We start from the raw sequence: 19,530 nt of genomic DNA, 5'->3' as shown, positions 1-19,530 counted from the left end.
TTAGGGTGGTCATTCTGAGGGCCAGCCAAGTGTAGATTTTTTAACCGATCGAGCACTGAAAATCGACAACATTTTTTAAGGCGCGGATCTAGTATGTCCTCTAACCCGCACTTGGCCAGCGTGGTGGACTCAAGGTGGACTAGGCCTACACCCTTCCTTCATTAGAAGGAGACCCTTGCCCCAGCAGTGGGAACGTAATGGGTCGTGATGATGGATCTTGTATATTTTTGCGACACCTGTGTATTATTATTGCTGAGTCAGCATTATCTAGGAGTGGTCGAATGATGCAAATGAAACGACAGGTGTGGGATTTCATATTTTATTGTTACACGTTACGTCGATGAGCGTAAACGAATTTCACTACAGCGCTCCTCGTTCATTCAATTACACATAAGAATCATGCTAGAACATAAATACTTTCGTAATATTTATTTAAGATCAAATAGATAATCTTTTTTACATCCTAATGTAACGATATCATTAATTTATTCAATTTGTCATTATATTAAGAAAGATACAACAAATTAAATTACACAACTTATATTTAATTATATTTCTTTTATCAGCACGAACAATAATTATCTAAGAGCTAAAAGTAAATCGTAATTACAATTATAAATATTCGTAACAAAATCAAGGAACTAAATATTTGAATCTACTAAATTAATACAATCACAAATTTTATAATTATACCAACTAAAATTACATCCAAAACCTTATTTGGCTTCAGAAAGATGCGTTTCACATAAATGTACTTGTCTAATTTAAATATGTTATAGCCTGATGGCCGTTAATGGAACTCCAAGTAAAAGCGACTGAACAGAATAAAACAACAGGTATACATGTCGTATCATTAGTTGTGAACGGGAAGGCTAAAAGAAGTAGTTCAATAGTAATGTACGTCATACATTTAACAACCAAAAAACCATGTGAAACAATCAGTTTCGTAATATCACTTAATCATTAATAAATATAACAAAACTTAATCAAAACGCTTCAATTAAAACATTAACAAAATCACTCATAATACTGCTCAATTTGTACGAATTAAGTAATTGTCCAACACAATCACAAACACAATAAAATAAATTACTTTTACGCAAGTAATTAGGTACTTGGAAACACATAACGATGTGGAATTATGTGGATGATGCACTATGCAAGAGGGAGACCATCTATGAATGATGAAAGGTTGAAAGTCGTTTGGCACATTTAGTTAAATGTTTGCATGAAGAGAAACATCAATCTTTAACGACATTGCAGTTAAATAATTATACGTTTAGAGTGCAAGCAGAATTAAAATAAATTTGTAGAAGAGAGAGAACGCAACAAGTCACTACAGTTAAAACTATGTAGGTACGTACATATTTAATTATACATTGTAATTCGTTTATAATTATATAAAATCCCTGTAATTATAATATTGTTATTTTGAAGTGACACTAACCGAATGGCTAAGTGTAAAACTACGGAGAGAGAGGCCGTCGGGTCTGAGAGCTTGTGTACAATAATTTATAAAATATAGTAGTAAATAGTGATCAGTCTTGTGTGGTAGAGATGCGGTTTTATAAACGAGCTCTTCAATAAATACTATGTCGCGAGTGACTGCTGAAAACTCGATAAATTCAATGAAAGTATACAACGTGAACAGAACAGGGAGAAGACAGGTATCCTACACTAGACATCCGACTCAGCTAGGCTCCAGTGTACTGCGTATTCAATAAATAAATCGTATATACAGAAAATACGTGAGCTATCTAGTCACATGGTATCCCTAATTTATGATGAAATCATTGTATACAATTATCTAAAGCTAGGCAGTATTACCGTGAACCTCGATTTACACTAACTTCATTATTATTTACTAAAAAGTTGAGAAGCTCCTTTTGATTTGAACATTGAGTGCGGGTTGTTTATTTGTCTAAGTGACGCGAGTGCCTCCCGACCGGCGCTTTCTGCCTTCACTGGTCTTGCGACTGAGTGAGGCGAGTAGCGCCAGATCTAAGCACTGTTGTTGGGTGAGGCTGTATGGGACCATAGTAAAATGCAACCTATGTGGATCCAGCGATAAAGCCTCAAGTGCCAGTCTGCTGGTGCAGGGGCCGGCAGCTCGCGCCGCGGAACTCTCGAGCCAGAAATTCTCGGGACAGTTCACTGTAAGTATATTTCACATCACTAACTCTACAACAATTACAAATACAACTACTATTTACGATTTTAGACACGTAATGTCTCCTTACCATGGTTAAATTTATTTATCCTCCCATTTAAGTATAATAATAATATCAATAATATTTACATTTAAAATTGTTTACTTTAGAAATATAACTATCATTACGAAATATTTTACAAACTTTGGTGAAATGCAGAAGTGGAGTTTCGCATGTAACACACATCTACACGGATTACATAACACACCGCGTCCGGGCAGGGCGGAACTAAACTTACACAGAACTAAGAACATGTACAAACTATAGTAAACTCGGAATGTGGTATGGAATGTTCAACAATAAAATGATAGCGTCGGAACCGAGCGCGAAATGGAACAACTTAGCGATAACAATCACAACACATTTCATACTATTATTGCACTCCTTCGGAATAATAAATTACCGCCTAAACTTATTAAGATATTTAATATACATTTACAATATTAACACATCTTTTAAAATATAAATTTAACTAATTCAATGTGGCCGCCGTTTGCCGCCATTGTGTGATGCCTGAGGCTGAGCCGCCGGCACCGGGCAGCCTGGACCCCTGCGGCGTGGGTCATATCGTAAGATCTTACACATTCTAAACATTAATTTAATCTAAATGCAACACTTTGCACAGCAAAACTATCTTCCGGTAAAATAGAGAATACACAGAAGGGACGCGGAAGAAGGTTCTGCTGCGAGAAATGTCGCCGTAATTACGACATGAGAGGAAATACAGGATACGGTTCACGCAGGGGTCCAGCCTGGTTGGGTGCCGGGGTGGCGGGGTGCGGGGGGCGCGGCGGGGGCGGGGGTCGTCGGGAGCGCAGTTAGTCCTGTCCGTTGTGGTGCAGCAGCGGGCGCGCGTCGGGCGGGCGCGGCGGCGGCGCGCGGTACGCCTCGCCCTCCTCGTCTGCTGAATTCTCCTTCGAACGGTCGCTCTTACAATCCTCCTCTTTAGTCGTCCCGGACAGCGAGTCGAGCGCGAGCGGCACGGACTGGTACACGTCGCGCTTGTCGCCCGGCGGCAGCAGGTGCAGCATGTTGAGCGGCATGGGGAAGCCGGGCGGGAACTCCGGGTAGAAGCCCTGCGAGAAGGGGTTGAACATGGGGCTGGCGGCGATGTCGGGCTCGGAGCTGGCGGGGCGCTCCTCCTTGTCTTTGGGCGGGTGGTTGTTGTTGTTGTGTCCCAGCGCCAGCGCGTCCAGCGGGCCGCCGATGCAGTCCTTGCGCAGCTGCTCCAGCTTGAGCGACTTGCCGTACTTGCCGCGCACGTACATGAGCAGCGAGTTGTAGGGGATGCCGAAGATGCGCGAGGCCTGGCTCGTGGTCATCTTCTTGTTCCACACGTGCTGCAGCGCCTCGGTGAGCTCGGCGTTGGTCCAGGAGCGGGGCGGGCCGCCGCGCGGCGCGCTGTGCTGGCCCTTCGGCCTCCCTGCGCAAGCGAAAATATAAATTAATTCCGGAATAACTTCGCTAAATAATGAAGACGTCGCGAACGTTCGTGATTACAAAATCGGGGCGGTTTCAGTACGCTAATTACATTATGAGCCGCAGTCGGCGCCGGTCGCTCCGTGATTTACGAGTTGTAAAAGTGCATAGGCGAAGTCGATTCGGCACGACATGTGGCTCGGCACGGCACTAGCGCTGTCTAATGGCCGCTGGGACGGCGACACACGGCGACAGTAAATGAACGGGCTCCGCCGGCGGTTGTCATTAATTCGGCGCGGGCACGCGATTATTAGGGGGTTTGTCAAAAATAAAAGCGACGCGCATGCATGCCGCGACGTCGCCGTGTCCCGACATGTAACCTTTATAGTTTTATAATTCGAACGGGGCACGTTAACTCGATTCCGATCAGATAATGCGAAGAACGTTTCGGATTACCGGCGAAATGATATTTTAGTATGGAAATTAGTTTTCTTTTAATAGTCGTCGCGGGTCACGCGAGCCTCGCGGAACGCGGAAAATTAAAAAGAGCATGTTCCCCATTTTAAGTAGACAATTCTACGAGTTGTCTCGTTAGCATTTTATTGGGGAGTGACTATTTATCTATACCTATGTATGTCTGGTGGGGGGTAATCGATGGCTGCCCGCCGCCGCGTGCGTCGCCGCTCGTATGAGATACGCTATCAGATGCTCTTAATAAACATTCGCTAGGAACAATGCGCGTTTAACATTCTTGTTGCGATTGCCGAGCGGTCGCTTGCAATGGGGATGCAAATGCAACTGCGAGGCAGCTAATAATGATGATCATAACAATAAGATGCTCGCACAAACGGTGCATTGTATAAAAATGAACAATGCGATAGCTGCCTCGATACGTTATCGACTCGTCGTGTTATGCAACGGATGAGGCGAGATACGTCTGCACGCTGGCTCGGAAAGGCTAAGGGCGATCCAGAGATTCAGGGCGAGTTTTCTATCTCGTTACAATATTATGGAGTGTTTATTAAATCATAACAACCAATAACGCGGAATATAGAGCTTATGCACCTATTGTGTTTCCGATGAATCAGTGCTTAAGTGAGTACCTACCTACCTAAGTGAGGGAATAGACATCAGTGAGGTTTATTTATTCATTGTACTTAATAATTCAATAAACAAGAGCCAGTGTTATTTGTATAGCACCTCACAGGAATAACGCAAGTCGTCGCGGAGTGATGTCATTTCCACATTTTCCTCTGTTTTTATTTATTTATTATTTTGCTACGACAATTAAGTAGAAGTCCTAGATCTATCCGGTAGATATCTTTACAGTTCCTTTAACGGAAATCCCGCCAGTAAAACCCTATCCTACTAATATTATAAATGCGAAAGTTTGTGAGTATGTGTGTATGTTTGTTACTTATTCACGTCAAAACGGCTGAACCGATTTTAACGAAATATGGTAAGGAGTTAGCTGACACTCTGGATTAACACATATGCTACTATTTATCGCAGGATTCCCAAGGGGAAACTGTTTAAGTTGAAGCGTAGCTCTTGGGAACAGCTAGTAAAACATAAGACACTTACATTTCTTCTTAACATTGGTAAACAGTGGCGTGTCAAGCTGCGGCGGGCGGTGGTCGTGGTCCATCATGGGGTACATCTTGTGGTCCATCCCGGGCGGGAACAGGCCCAGTGGAGAGTCCATGCCGAACACTGCAACAAGCGAGACTCGGTTAGCGTGGAAGGAAGGAGAGACGCAATAGACTAAACTTAAAACTATATAGTTAGGTAATATTTTACTGAAGGTTGCACGACTGAAGAAAGAACAGCGGCCGCGGCACGGGTATAACATACATAAGGTCGATAAAGTAATTGAATGCGCGTTCCTCTAAGCTCAGCGCCGTATTTATGGTGAATTGTGATATACCTATTGACCTTTATCTACGTCGATAACGAACCCGTAACCCGCACCCTGGGTAGTCGACCGAAAACTAATTAGACTGGCTAATCCTTTCGCTACTGTTAAACGCTAAGAAGAAGAGCGATAACAATATTATCATTATCGTCATCATCTAATAATGGTCCACTCCGAAGCATGGTTTGTTTGTATAAAGCTAAAGTCGGAATAGCCACAATCGAACTCGATACCGAAACTTATGGGGGATAGCTTTAATAGTTTCGGAGCTGACGTAAAAGTATCAAACCTAATCGTACTTAGCTTGAGACTAAAAGCTAACCCAAAGTACTTATAACATATTATCTTCTGGTTATTCAAAGTTATAGGTAAGTACCTCATATGTAATAATAAGGGACGTATGGCTATACGTCCCTTATTATGTGAAAGCATTCCCCAATAATCTCCTATTTTTAAAGTTAACTCAACTGTTTACATAAGTTTCACCTTCAAAATCATAAAATATAGGAAAAGTTTGTAAGTCGGTACATAATGGAATCTGCAAAAATTCTGATTTCCCATTTATTAGTAAAAACCGCTCACCAGATTAACGATAACCCCTACATATTAATTCATGCAGTGATAAAGGGTTAATAGACACACTTACCTACCTATCAATATGTACAATATCTTTAAATTAAAATTGAAAATGGGAATAGATCAACTGAGATTCCTGAAGATGTTCGAATAAATTGGTAGTTTCTGAAATAGATTAATAGTAAATAAAATGAAAATGTTCTTACAATTAAAATGTCCCATGGCGTTATTGTAGCTGTCCCTGTCCTTCGTTTCTGACTGATAGATACCTTGTGGGACAAAAAATATGTGTTATAAATACAGCCAATTGTCAAAAAGTACACATAAGAATACAATTATCACAATATAAAAAGAATAATTTGTGTAAGCCAAAATGTTGAATGACTTGGGTTTAGAGTTTCAAGGGACATGTTTCAACTGAATTCATTAGAGTCTGCTGCTGGTATTAAGAACAGCATTAAAACACTATTTAAATTAAAATAATAAACTAGTGGTAACCTATAAGTTTTAATAAAAGTCACTTTTGAAGCCAAAATATTAAAATGATGCGTATTAATTTAGTTCTGCTACTCGACGCTAGATGGCGCTAGCAGTATTTACATCCAGTGAAAGCCCTTACATAAACTGTGGCTGTGTGTGTTCAAGATTACATTTTAATGCAACAGAAGAGAAGCGGGTCGCTTTGCAATAGGAATACGTTGAATTTGCATGTAAAAAAGAATAGCAAGCTTTAAATGATAGTGGGTTTTGTGATGCATTCAAATTTGATTCAGTTGTTCGTTGTGCCAACACTAGCAGTCGGGGAGAAATATCGTCCATTGAACCGAATGCGACAAATCGATATAGGAACCTGCACAGATAGCTACGTATGTTTTGTGAGATTGTGCTACCTAGTGCTTATTGAATTCTTAATAGCTTTCCCGACACTTTTCCGATAAAATCTTCATTTTGTACACCCTACTTTGATGGGCAGACTTTATTACATCGTGCTTGGAACAAAACATATTTATTCTAAAAAATCATCTAGTCCTAATCATGTCCTAAAATGGCTATTTTACCCACGAGTAAACTAAATTCGAACCATAGCAAAATAAGGCGGTAACTGTATTTAACCCAGCCGATAAGTGCTAAATCTAAATGTCTAATTAGAAAGTGACCAACTAGAATTGCCTTCGTTTCTTAAGATTTCCTTCGCTTGGTAATTAAAATCTTGGTATGCATATGTTATAGCTTTTGGCCTGCATATAGCGGCTATCTGTGTAGGTTTACGGCCAATGTCCGAGTAAGAACCATTAATATCTACCTACTATGTTTGTCTATATCGTGTAAGATTCTGTTTACACTTGATCAACTATTGGAAATAATCTTGTAATATTGTAAAAAATTGCTTCTAAGGTAACAAAGAGGTCGAGTCATTACTTTTTCATAAGTAGGTGTTGGTGTATATGTATAGTTTAATATATCCTAAGTAGGTAATACCTAATAGTAGGAACATAGATAGGTACGTAGGTTTTTAAACACGTGTAAATTATTGTCCAAAAGTTATAAATTGTAATAAGTAAGGTAGGTACAAAGAGGTGAAACTTATTTCAAAATAAACATATTCGCTAGTGTGCAACCACCTTATGTTCAATTTTCTTTGCTTCAGAGGTAGGTAATTATTTGCCTCATATAAGAACGGAAATAATCTATAAATAGGTTTAGAGAGAGATTTAGCAATCGAGCTGCGGATAAGATGTGGTTTTATCATTGCAAATGATAATATAACTGCCTTGTAAAACCTACGCGCTTCGCCGATGCCTAAGTAAATAAGCTTGTCTCCGCTTTAATGTGACTTCTAATAAGTTAGTAATAAAATATACGGCTAAACAATCTATTTAGAAGTATCTACTCATTTCAGAGAAACTGATTCCTACTAATTTACATGTCATTTTCTTAGCTTGTGTAATAAATGGTAAGAGCGATTTTTACTACCGCCAGTTCATCACATTAAATTTTATTAACGCCTTAAGTCGGTTGATAGTTTAAGCTTAAAGCTTAATCATACGGTTCCAGTTAACTCAGATACAAACATACACTCCTGTAATTGTTTTTTTATTGGTACTTTCAGTCATAATTTTACCTACATAATTATGTATCTAAGTGTAACCGTAGATAATTAAGAAAAAGAGCATGATGTAAAAAAATGCAATAGTGTGTAGGACTATACTTCACTATACCCACTACATTTGCAGCGATAAGAGACGTGTACCTAGCTTACAAATGTACCTACTCTTAGTTAAAAATATTTGCAGAAGAACGTTCAATTTTACACTATTTCAGGACCCCACGCTTTCAGTTTAAGAAACCATAGTGATTCATGTGACACTTTCTAATTTAGTATTTCCTTAACTTCTTATTCAGTGTTGGAAGTATTGAAGCGTAAACAGAAATGGTCGAAACTCTGTCTGCTACGAATGGCCGCGATTGGTCGGCGCTCGCTTGCTTCGATCCGCTGTTTTTCGCCAGTTTAGCAACACCTGTGTTTCCAATATCGATTTCGGCTCGTTTATACTTACATCTTGTAAGTATAGGTGCACTGTTATTACTACCTTCAGACATGTAATGTGACTAAGCTGTAATCTAACTATCAAGTTTGTTCACCTTAAACAGATTGTTCATGTCTTTACAAATAACTACTTAAAATTTGCAATTAACCTAGCTGGCCATTAGAAAAAAGCTAATTCCGTAATTAAAACCAACAACGATTCCCCAATTAGAACACTCAACCAAACTGAGTTTATTGACCAAGTGGAAACTCCCGACAACAAAGTTAGTTAGCGATCGATGCCGCCCCATATGCAACACGCGTTGAAATCGAAAGCGCCAACTTAGTTCGCAACTCAACACAACCCTTCCGCATGCTCGCCACTTGTCAGACTTCACCCCGTTCATTCATGGGCCCTCTCCCTCGCACGCATTCACACGTGTGTGTTGTGTTCTCTCCCTCACATGCGTACGCTCCCCACAGCTGTCCTGCCGAACGGAAACATCCCGGCTCGAAAGGGAAAGCCTGCCGGTGGCATGTCAACACACTTCGGTCGGGTAGCGTGTGTGAGCCGCCACGTGCTCATGTTTACAGTTCCGGGTCCCATTCACTCCCACTTCCGGTGCGTCACACACGCGCGCGGGAGCGGGTTGTCTGTGGTCAGCGCCGTCGCCGCCGCCCGATCGCGCCATTTATTTTGCAACGAGATTTACTACTATAACTGTAAATTAACTTTATCGAGCGGACCCGAATCTAGGTCGTATGGAATCAGCATTAATTATCGCAGTAATCTAAGACCGATGTCGACCGAGTACAATAGATCACATGAAAGATAGCGGCTCACGCCAAGGATACGTATTGCGAGGTATAAATGCCATAATTATTACGAGTATACCATAACTGGGTTGATCTATTGTTTCAGTGGATAGGTATAGAAAGAGTGATGTGCGGGATCCAGTAATTAGACGTAGAAAGAAGTCTAGGTCGCCGTGATGAGTATCGACTATCCTTGCATTGTTCGAGAGGTTCGCGTGTCCAATATAAGTCCCCATTACATAAATAAGTTACACAGGGTGTTAATATGCATAAAGGTGAGTTATTTTATTTATGAGTTACCTTGAGTTAACATTTACAGAAGCTACATAAATATAAAAAAAAATGTAACCGTGAATGAAATTATAGGATGCAAAGAGTGATAATATTCGATATCAAAGTGTTGGTTTCATTGCAGCAAATATTTAATTTTGTAATAGATTAATAATTGATAAGACCTAGACCTAAAATGTTAACTAAGAATACGTGGTATATTTATAATTTAATGAAAAATTGGGTTTCCTATAAAAGTACCTACAAATTAGTTATTTAAGTACCTTGCTTGCACTTCCGCCATGAATACTGAATGCGTCATTGATAAGTTTCCAAATTAGCGTAAGTATCAGTTCAGTAACGAGACACATTAGCCGAGTGTGCTCTCAAGGTGCTCACACACTCACTGTAATTGTCTGGGAAGACCTCTCACAAGTCAATTACACTCACTAACGTGTTAATTTCGTAAATCCACGTTCAAATTGGCCTTTAACTATTGAAATGTGTTTTCGTTAACTTCCCATGTTCAGTAGGTTCCGTGGGAGGCCCCACTTTCTATTGTTTCGGGTTTTTGAACGCGCTTAAAATGACAGGTCAAAGTAGCATTGTCTATGCCCGACAAAATGGCGATTTAATGGTAGACATTTCATTTTTTGTGAGCGATCAAGCTGCGATTGACCTCGGCGAATCTTCAGTGAGATCACATTACAATGTGCTTACAGTGGAAACCGGAATAATCGATTTAAAGTCTGCTTACTCAAATCCAAGGATTACTTAACACACATCTAGACATACTCATCTACAGGACTATCTTAAAGAATGATTGCTTCCAGATGTTGATGTTTATAGCAACGTATCAAGGTATGCCTACGTAGGTGCCTATTTATACAAGCATATAAAAGCAATAATACGTTTTTTTAAATGTTTCATATGTTGTCTAGCAAAACCCATGGTTTGTGGTGAGGTCAAATCAAACAAGTAATTTTAAAGCCAATCGCTGAACACATTATGTACCCCCCAACTCCCATATGAAAGAAACGAGAGATTCAAATCGATTGTGGTTGTTCGTGCCAATCGATTCAAATTGGATAACACTATACGATACGAGTGAGCAAACAAAAAGTAAAGTTTATGCACAACTTATTCCGTTTTCCAATCGGGCTCTAGACTTTCTATGTGCGTGGTAAATTAAGTTACAAAAAAGGTAATGAAGGAATTAAAAATTAATCAATGCAGGCAGAGAATATAATAAGTTTAGTTTGATTTTGATTACATTTGAAATGTTTTCGTGTGTGGTTGGGCGCAGAAGTGATTTGTTGCGGGCGGCCATTGTGTCGTTCATTATTACTCAGATAATGATAGGCGTGTAAGTGTTGTGTCGACCGAGCTATGACTCACATGAGTGGCCGATTTGTCGGTGTATGCTTTTTGATTCGTAATACAATTTACTCGGAATGGCATTAGCACGATTCAACCGAAAACTTTTATTGTAATAAGTGATGTTAGTTTTTGCGCTTAGATTGCGCTCGATCATGCGACTCATACGTGGTCTTATTGAGAGTGATTCTATGAGTCAATCCGATGTTTTTGTACCCTTACAATTTATGCACTTGTTATTCACCATAATGGTTATGCTTTAGTCACACACAAAGTAGCCCAAGCAGAAAAAAGAAACAGAGAACCCATGTGGGGGAATAACAATGATACGAAAGATTTGTTTCGAATTTCGATTGCCATGATTATGTTACAATTACATAACAACAAAATAAAAGCGTTAAAGCAGAATAAGGTTTGGGTACTTCAGTGAGCGGCCACTGTTTCGGAAGTCACGTGCGACGGCGGCGGTGGCGGCACGCATTACATGTGGTTGAGATGGACGAAGCCACAAATTGTGGTTTCCCGCGCTTTGTGCCACTGCCGAAAACTTCGTAATCGCAGGATTTGTAATAGGTTTTGGTTTCTTGTCCACCTTTTTGTTACAATAAAAAAATAATTCTATCTGACATCCCTTTGTGCCTTTATTCTTGCTCCGCACTAAGTTGAGTTTTGGGAAAGTTTTCAACTGTATTTTCCCCAATGAAAGGAAAGCCGTCCGACTGTGGTAGGTGAATGAAGTTCGACAAGTATTTTTTTGCACTCGAAACTGTTCGGTTTTGGCCACATGAAGCTGAGTAAGTACCTACCTAGGTACAGTAATCATTTAGTATTGTGGCTACTGAACTTGTTGGGTGTTTTTTGTTGAAGTGGTTCGTGGGAGTGCATAAAAACCATCCTCTTAGCGGTGTGGCCGGTGGAAGTGAACCAGCGAGCCGCTCGAGAGCGATCACGACGTGTAAGCTTCATGTGAGACGCACTTTTTGGTCGCGTTCGATTTAGTGGACTCCGATTTTAATTGCTTTCTCAAGTCGATTCGTCGCTCGATTCCCATGACGGTCGCTGTGAAATGGACTAGCACACGTAGATGCATGACTGTAGTTTTTTCGGGGCGTTTTTTTTCTGTTTATCGCTCGAGCGAGATCTGGGCTATACGGCTGATGCAGGCGGTCATTGTGCTCGGTGAGAGGCGAACTCTCGCTACATGAGTTTCCGAACACGACGCAACTCGTGATCCTATTTCAAGTCTCATTCACAAAACCCTCATTCAAAATTCAAATTTTACGGGCGGAATCAATTTGAAATAAATTTATGAGCACACGACACACACCCCGCCCCGATAGCATTCGGATCAATGGCAAGTTAAAAGGTATTAGTAGCCAACAGAGCAGAGTAGAATTGGTTAACAAAATTATTAATTGATTGTAGATAGGATCATGCGTGCATCAATCTTGCTCCGGATTGTTCGTCGGCACCTCTTTATCGCTAAACAAAAAAGCGAATGCTTTTTCTCATGTCATGGGCTCACAATGGTCGACAGAGCAACTCACTTGTTATTAAATTCGTATAAAATTAATTCTAATGTGTGATTTCTGTTCTATTTGTGTGATGGGAACTAACAGTGCTTTAATTATCAGATTTATTTGAACGAGATTACCGAACTGCTTCGTTATCTACCCTAGTTTCTTTCGAAAACATCCGATATTCAAATTAAAATTTCTGTTCACACACACACTCTTTCCAAAAAATAGGTTCAGCAGCCACATTTTCACTTGATTCTTATGATTATTTGCGCTTCTAGTAATGAGGTTGAGACAGTATTCCATTAAAATAGCTTTCAATACATCGATTATTGATAAGTTCGCGTCGTCGTAAAGCTTGTAATTTACGCGGCGGTGCGAGCGGCCGGCGGCGGCGGCGGCGGCGCGTGCGCAGATTCAACCAATTAACCCGGAGCATTTGTCAGAGCGGAGTAACGATGCGCCATTGACTCCCGGCTCATGTTGTTGTGTTAGTCTAGAATTGAATTATAGAATAATATATTATAAGAATTTATGGCTTTTAAACGCGAAATTATAAGTAATCTGTTAAAATAAAACATGGTGACAATTATCGGTATGAATAACGGCTAAAATTCAATTTAATATATTGCTTTAGTCTAAACCAGTGTTTTTCAACCTTTTTCATGTTGCGACCTCCCTGGTATAAAAAAAATATTCCGGGACCCCTTGACCCTTCGGTAATTTTTATCATGTATGTATGTATACGTTACAGTATTATTATTTATGGTCTTCAACTAAAATAGGTACCCAATTTTTTCGACTTCTGGCGACCCCCCTACAGAAGCTTCGCGACCCCCAGGGGGTCACGACTACTCACGACCCACAGGTTGAAAAACACTGGTCTAAACTGATGGCTTCGTCATCATCAGTATGTAAGATACTGTCTTTCGTTAATTAAAATTTGAACTAAGAAGTATACTTATTTATATTCAATATAAATAAAGAGGTTTGTTGCGGAACGAAATATTCCCAGCATGATTCAGCTGTTTCGCCATGTTGGAGGGCATAATTTAATCAAATAACTAATACATTAAGCAAGATAAACCATCAAGTAACGATGTCACATCGTGAATCTAATTCAGATTCAGATATCTGAATGCATGTGTTGCGATCGTGCACGATCCGCTCTCACCTTTCACGACCAAGTCACCTGTTAAATAAATTACACCAGATAGAAATGTACACATAAATTATTGTTAAACTGAACCTGTATATCGTTACACAAAACGCCCATAGCTTTCGAGATTGTTATTCTCATTTTCTAGATTTCTAAGTGAAATGTTTCATAGAAAAGCTGTTCATCAGGTAATGTTTGATATCAGTCTAGAATAGCTTGATTGTAAGTTCCTTTTACACCTATGCTGATTTTACATGAAACTTTTTTCATGCAAGTAGGTACCTACATAATGCCATTTATCAACAAAATTACCTAGGCAGGTATGTAACAATCGTAAAAACTTGGAATAGTAGATGCACATGCAATTTTACGTAATGATGTCCACTCCATGACATATAAAATAAGAAACCGGTCCCTTTAGCCACAATATTAATTAATAATCACGCCACACGTGTTCCACGATAGGATGAAAAAAAACCTCCTATACGGACAACAATGGCTTGTTATAATGATAATTAAAGATGCTCGACACGCAGGCAATGATTAGATATGTTATGATGTTAATTGCTGACATGGGAATGTAGTTATTTATGCCTATTGACGCGCCACTGGCTTATTATCAAATGCATATAATCTTTCTGGATATTGAATATAGGTTGATTGAAGGTTCATTTATTATTTCATCTGAATATACCCTGAGAATTGTTATGATAATTGTCAAATGAAATATTTAATTCAGCTCTGACGTTTCTCGGCACATATGTTACAGTTTTAGTTTACTTAGATGATATTATTTTCATACGCTTATCAATCAAGGCCAATCCCCTTTAAAACCCTTATATAAGTCCCGACATGGCTGTTAATCGTATATAAATGTTGTGGATAAATAAATCAGACATGGCGTAGGCGTATGCACCGGTCCGATTTTCCTCTCGGGCGATAAACCTGAAAACGGTAGCGTCAGCACAAGTGGGTCAGCGGCGGGCGCGGTCGCAATATACCGCCAGTGTCGATTGAATGTAAATGCGCCATCTTGTCTCTGCTATCGACATCCTTGGGATTGCTGTACGGCCATGTCATCGATACGAGTTAAATGTTTACATTTAGTTTTAATCCATATAATGCCTGGCGTTACAATTACAACGCCGTTTACTTATTGTGCAAATATATTTTTTCAGCTTCTTCTTTTTGATTTGTTCTAATGTTTAAATATCCTTTCAGTATATTTCATAATTAAATGATAGTATTTAATTCAAAATCTTATCCATAATTTTAATCAAAGGCAGAAAAACGGACCGTTGACATGGATTCGATATCAATATTCACAAAAACAGCGAACAAATCACATTGTCACGAATATTTTTTGTTGTTTATCCTTGCGTGTGCGCAGCATCATGTCAATGTCGCCTTGTGCAGTTTTTATCGCACCCCTGAAGGTAGCCGATCGACCGAGACCTCGCGTGTACCAATGTACCGAGCACAAACAATAGATCGGCCCAGCCACTATTTATAATGATTAGTACGCTATTACTCGTACCTCGTACTTTACGTGGAAACAGCCTTTTTACTTCGCTTCACTAATAAATTGATGGTTCAGTTTTCTTAGAACGCAAAGTATAGGTATATCTGGGTCATTGTGAAACTGAGAGTAAAGGACTGAGAATGACCAATATTAATTACCGGCCTGTTAATTTATTAGCATTTTACAAGCTACTGGTTTACTTGAAAGAAATCAGCCGGCGTGTGGTAATAAGTCTCAACGTTGCAATTTTTCGTCCTCCAAACGAGGGTGAATGTTTTTGTCGTATGTCTCACTTCAATCTTTTAAGACTTGAACATGAATGAGAAGACATGTTAGGAGAGAAGAAAATGTTAAACATTAAATTGTTTGACAGCTTCAAGTGGGCGCCGTCGGAGCGACTTTCCGTCATCCGCAAATGTGAGCGCGGCCCTTCGCCTACCCTCTCATTACATTTACGCACCACCATTAGCCGTAATCAACCTCTCATCACACACGAAGATGGAGGAAGCAAACAATAAAGTACCTGCACCATTAAAATAACCGCGCACTAAATACAATACCGTTGCTGAAAATATAGCATACTTTATTTTAAATTATCCGTTTTCCTTATACCTAACTATAAAACTCCATAAAAATTATTCTCTATTTATGGTTTTGTTTATTTTGGAAAGAGTTCAGTTTTTAAATTGGGAGCGTTCTGTAATCGATTGTTCCAATTTTTATTCGAATTTGAAATGGGAATGATAAGTGCAGAAACGTTCGAAAACTCCCCTCGTGCATCAAGTTTGTTTCCCCACGGCGGCGGCGGCGGCGACGGCGGGTGCGTGCAACCCTTCATTACAACCTACGACTATTATGGAGCAATCAACCACTCGGCACATACGCGAGACTAGGGAAACAATACAACTGAATTGACGTACACAACTCTCCTTCAACTAATTCCGATTTGTGGTCGCTCTACAAACTTGGAAAAGCCATAATTTCTTTCCCATTTAATAGCGTTAGGTTATTTTAAGCGTTACTCCATATAATAAATGTTATGAGCTGCGATGAAAGAACTTACATTTGTACCCCTTTATTATTCGGCTTATAATAAAAGTGAGGCGCCTCGTCACAAATTACTTTTGTTAACTAACTGCTCGAATAACAGTAAGAAGTCATATAAATGTCCATAAAACTGTTTTCTCATGTAAGATAAACGGCCGCAATTGAGGGCACATTTTAAATTGATTTAGCATACGGGGATTGTGCCTGCACTGTGTGTAATTCATCCTGCAATAAACACGTATTGAGAATCAAAAACGGCATTAAAACGAGAGAGTGGCAGCAATGGCTTCCTCCTTGGCGACCGCGGTCAATAATTACGGAGGTGTAAAATTTATACGGACACACGTTTATGGGAGCATGCACGGTTTAGGTAGACGTTTCCGAACGCGGCCGCCGTTTGAAAACTCTACTTTATGGTCAGTGTTTGCGACAGAGTTAATGGAGTTTAAAACTTTCATGCGATCAATGAGATAACGGGCTGACATGTGAATAGGTGATCTTAATTTATACGAGAGTGGGTTCCGGCCAACACTTTGTATTGATCGCTAATCGTATCGCTATTAAATTACCTACATGCGATTAATTTTGCCGATAGCGCGCCGCCACTCGCGAAAGTTTGCTCAATGGCTCCTGGCGGCTACCTGATATCTGCTCAAACGATTATTGTATTTACGACCCTTCTGTACTTAAACAAGCTTTTTTTATTAAAGTATAAAACAAGGGCCGGTAGCTTTCAAATTATTTTTCTTACTAAGTATTATAATACTTACCTATGGATTTTAAACTAATTGAATATAAATTGTTTTTTATTATCTACTGGTAATGGAGGTCGTTTTTTTGCGGCAGTTATAAATGCAGCTTTACTTGAGTTATTGTTTTTATCGGTCAACTAACCATCCACAACGGCATTGTGTGTGACCTTACTTTTTTATAGTGTTGATGATAGGGTTTCGTATCAGTTACCAATTCACCCCCAATGTCACGATAGTAAATCATTTAGAAAATATTCCATAGTTTTTTACAATATGCGTTTTCTATTTGGTCGATTATCACTTGGATTCATTAATTATGTAAGTCTAGTCATGTTAACATTCACATCGCCTACACCTATCTACCTAACCAACGAAAATAAATTACTTAATTTAAAAAAGTTGACACAATATTATTGTTTATTTAAATAATAATAATTAGCCTAGGTACTTAAACAATATTAATTGGTAAAAACGCTCGGGGTAATGAAATCATAATAGAGGACTTAATTATCGTATTTTTACGGAATTTTACGGATAACTTTATAATTTCAAACATAAAAGAAAAAGATAACAGTTCATATCATCCGACCTTGCCTACCATTTTATCAGACTCCATTTTAATTTCTAATTTATCACATCCTTCATTGTTCTTCTTTCGTGTTGTGTGAATACATGTTTATAATAATATTATTCTTCATTATGGTGGTAGGTATTCTTTCTAATTTTTAAGCTCAATTTAATGTTATTTAATGGTAAAAACTAAAAATCTATCGAGTACCTATGTAAAATATAATTGTTCCACTACCTTTTGTTACCCTAAAATATCTTCAGATTATGAGTTTTATTGACTGTATTTTCCTCATGAAGTTTCTTAAGGACTGCCTAGGTAGGTACTAGGTACTTTTGAAATAAAAGTTTAATGGTAAATGGTCATGGATGGTATAGCATAATGAAAAGCTTTTTAGCAGAAAACAGACGCTCATATTGTGTCGAAGCAAATCATAGCTGTGTTGGTGTGTGATGATGGTGATGATGGTGATGAGAAATTGTGAATGCAATTGTGTTTGTGCTACTGATTTTGGGATGATAATGGTACTCACTGTGTGGGGGCGTGAGTGAGAGCTGCGCGACGGGCGGCACGGGCGGGAACATGTCCTGGTGCGGCGCGAACATGCGCGGCGGCGCCGGCTCGTCGGGCTCGTCGTCCTTGCCGGGCGAGCGCGGGCGCACGCGCACCGCCTTGAGCCCCGCCGGCGAGCGCCGCAGCGACAGGTTCTCCGGCGCCTCGCCCTCGCCCGAGCGGCGCCGCGGCCGCGCCTGCTTGCGCCGCGGCTGCGGGCTGGCCGGGCTGGCGGGCGGCGACGCCGCGGCCGAGCCGCCCGCGCTGGCCGGCGTCTGCGGCGGCGTGCGCAGCTCCTCGGCGCGCTCGTGCTCCGCCAGCCCGCGCACCTGCAGCGACTCGCCCGCGCGGATCACCGTGCCCAGCTGCTCCTGCGCCACCGACACCTCCCCGCGGTACATGAAGTCCACCACCGCCTGCACCTCCCAGCCCTGGAAGTCCTTGAGCACGATGACGGGGTGCTTGCACGGGTTCTCGCTGAAGATGCGGCGGAACAGCGGGCTGCAGGCGCCCAGCAGCACCTTGTGCGCGCGCACGCGGCGCTCGGCGCACACCAGCGTCACGTCCACCAGCGTCTCCGCGTGCAGCAGCGCCTCGAAGGCGCGCAGCAGGTGCGCCTGGTGGTTGTTCCAGCGCAGGCTGTAGTGCTCCTCGCCGCCCGTCTGCGTCTTGTCGTCCATGGCTGCGAGTGACCCGTCCGTTTATCCGAGACTTGACCGCCGGCACATTTCACTGATAGAGTCGAGTTCACAAATCCTTTTGTCCGAGTTCGGGTTCACTGTTGCGAAAGTTAGAGTGTGATGTGAGTGTTACGTTCGCGGCACTGGCGGTCGGGAGAGTCGCGAGGTCGGCGCGTGCGGAGCGGCCGGGGCGAAGGCGCGGAGTGAGGCTCCGCCGTGCGAGCGGTGCGCCGCGCGCGAGTGGGAGGGAAGAGGGAGGCCCCGCCCCGCGCCGCCCGCCGCCCGCGCCTCACCCCCTCACATGTCACTCCACGTATACTCCTACCGCTCATGTGTGACGCCTACCGACATGTTATGTATTTTTTAGATACCTACGCGTGTGATAACAGCTTTGAGGCGTGTTCTGCGCGCGTGTCACATCCTCCTCCACTGGGTATGTAACGGGTTGAGAAAGTCACTCCGTGAGATGGAGTGAGGAGCGCAGTGGCTCTCTGCGTAACAGTTGGCGAATCTACGATGTTATAATGAGTACCGGAGAAGTAAGACTTCGAATATATTTGCGTGTGTGCAAATAGGTTGCAACAATGCTTCATGTTATTGTTAGAGACAATTAGACACTGTCT

General features: G+C 41.0%; 1 protein-coding gene across 2 annotated transcripts; it reads right to left on the bottom strand.

Annotated features, from left to right (window-relative positions):
* Window positions 1–305: 305 nt before the first annotated feature.
* Window positions 306–19,127, bottom strand: LOC119693484 (protein jim lovell). 2 transcript variants are annotated; one of them, XM_038117103.2, is made up of 4 exons: window positions 18,208–19,127; window positions 6,327–6,389; window positions 5,214–5,342; window positions 306–3,633 (listed from the first exon to the last, which is right to left on the bottom strand). In XM_038117103.2, exons 1-4 carry the CDS (start codon window positions 18,905–18,907, stop codon window positions 3,029–3,031), a joined length of 1,497 nt encoding a protein of 498 aa, XP_037973031.2. In that variant the 5' UTR covers window positions 18,908–19,127; the 3' UTR covers window positions 306–3,028. The 2 variants fall into 2 exon arrangements, with proteins under 2 accessions (XP_037973031.2, XP_037973032.2); XM_038117104.2 differs by lacking the exon at window positions 6,327–6,389.
* Window positions 19,128–19,530: the final 403 nt, after the last annotated feature.

Source organism: Plutella xylostella, chromosome 3, assembly GCF_932276165.1.
Source record: "Plutella xylostella chromosome 3, ilPluXylo3.1, whole genome shotgun sequence".
NCBI lineage: Eukaryota > Metazoa > Arthropoda > Insecta > Lepidoptera > Plutellidae > Plutella > Plutella xylostella.
This window is presented reverse-complemented; position numbering and strand designations above follow the sequence as displayed.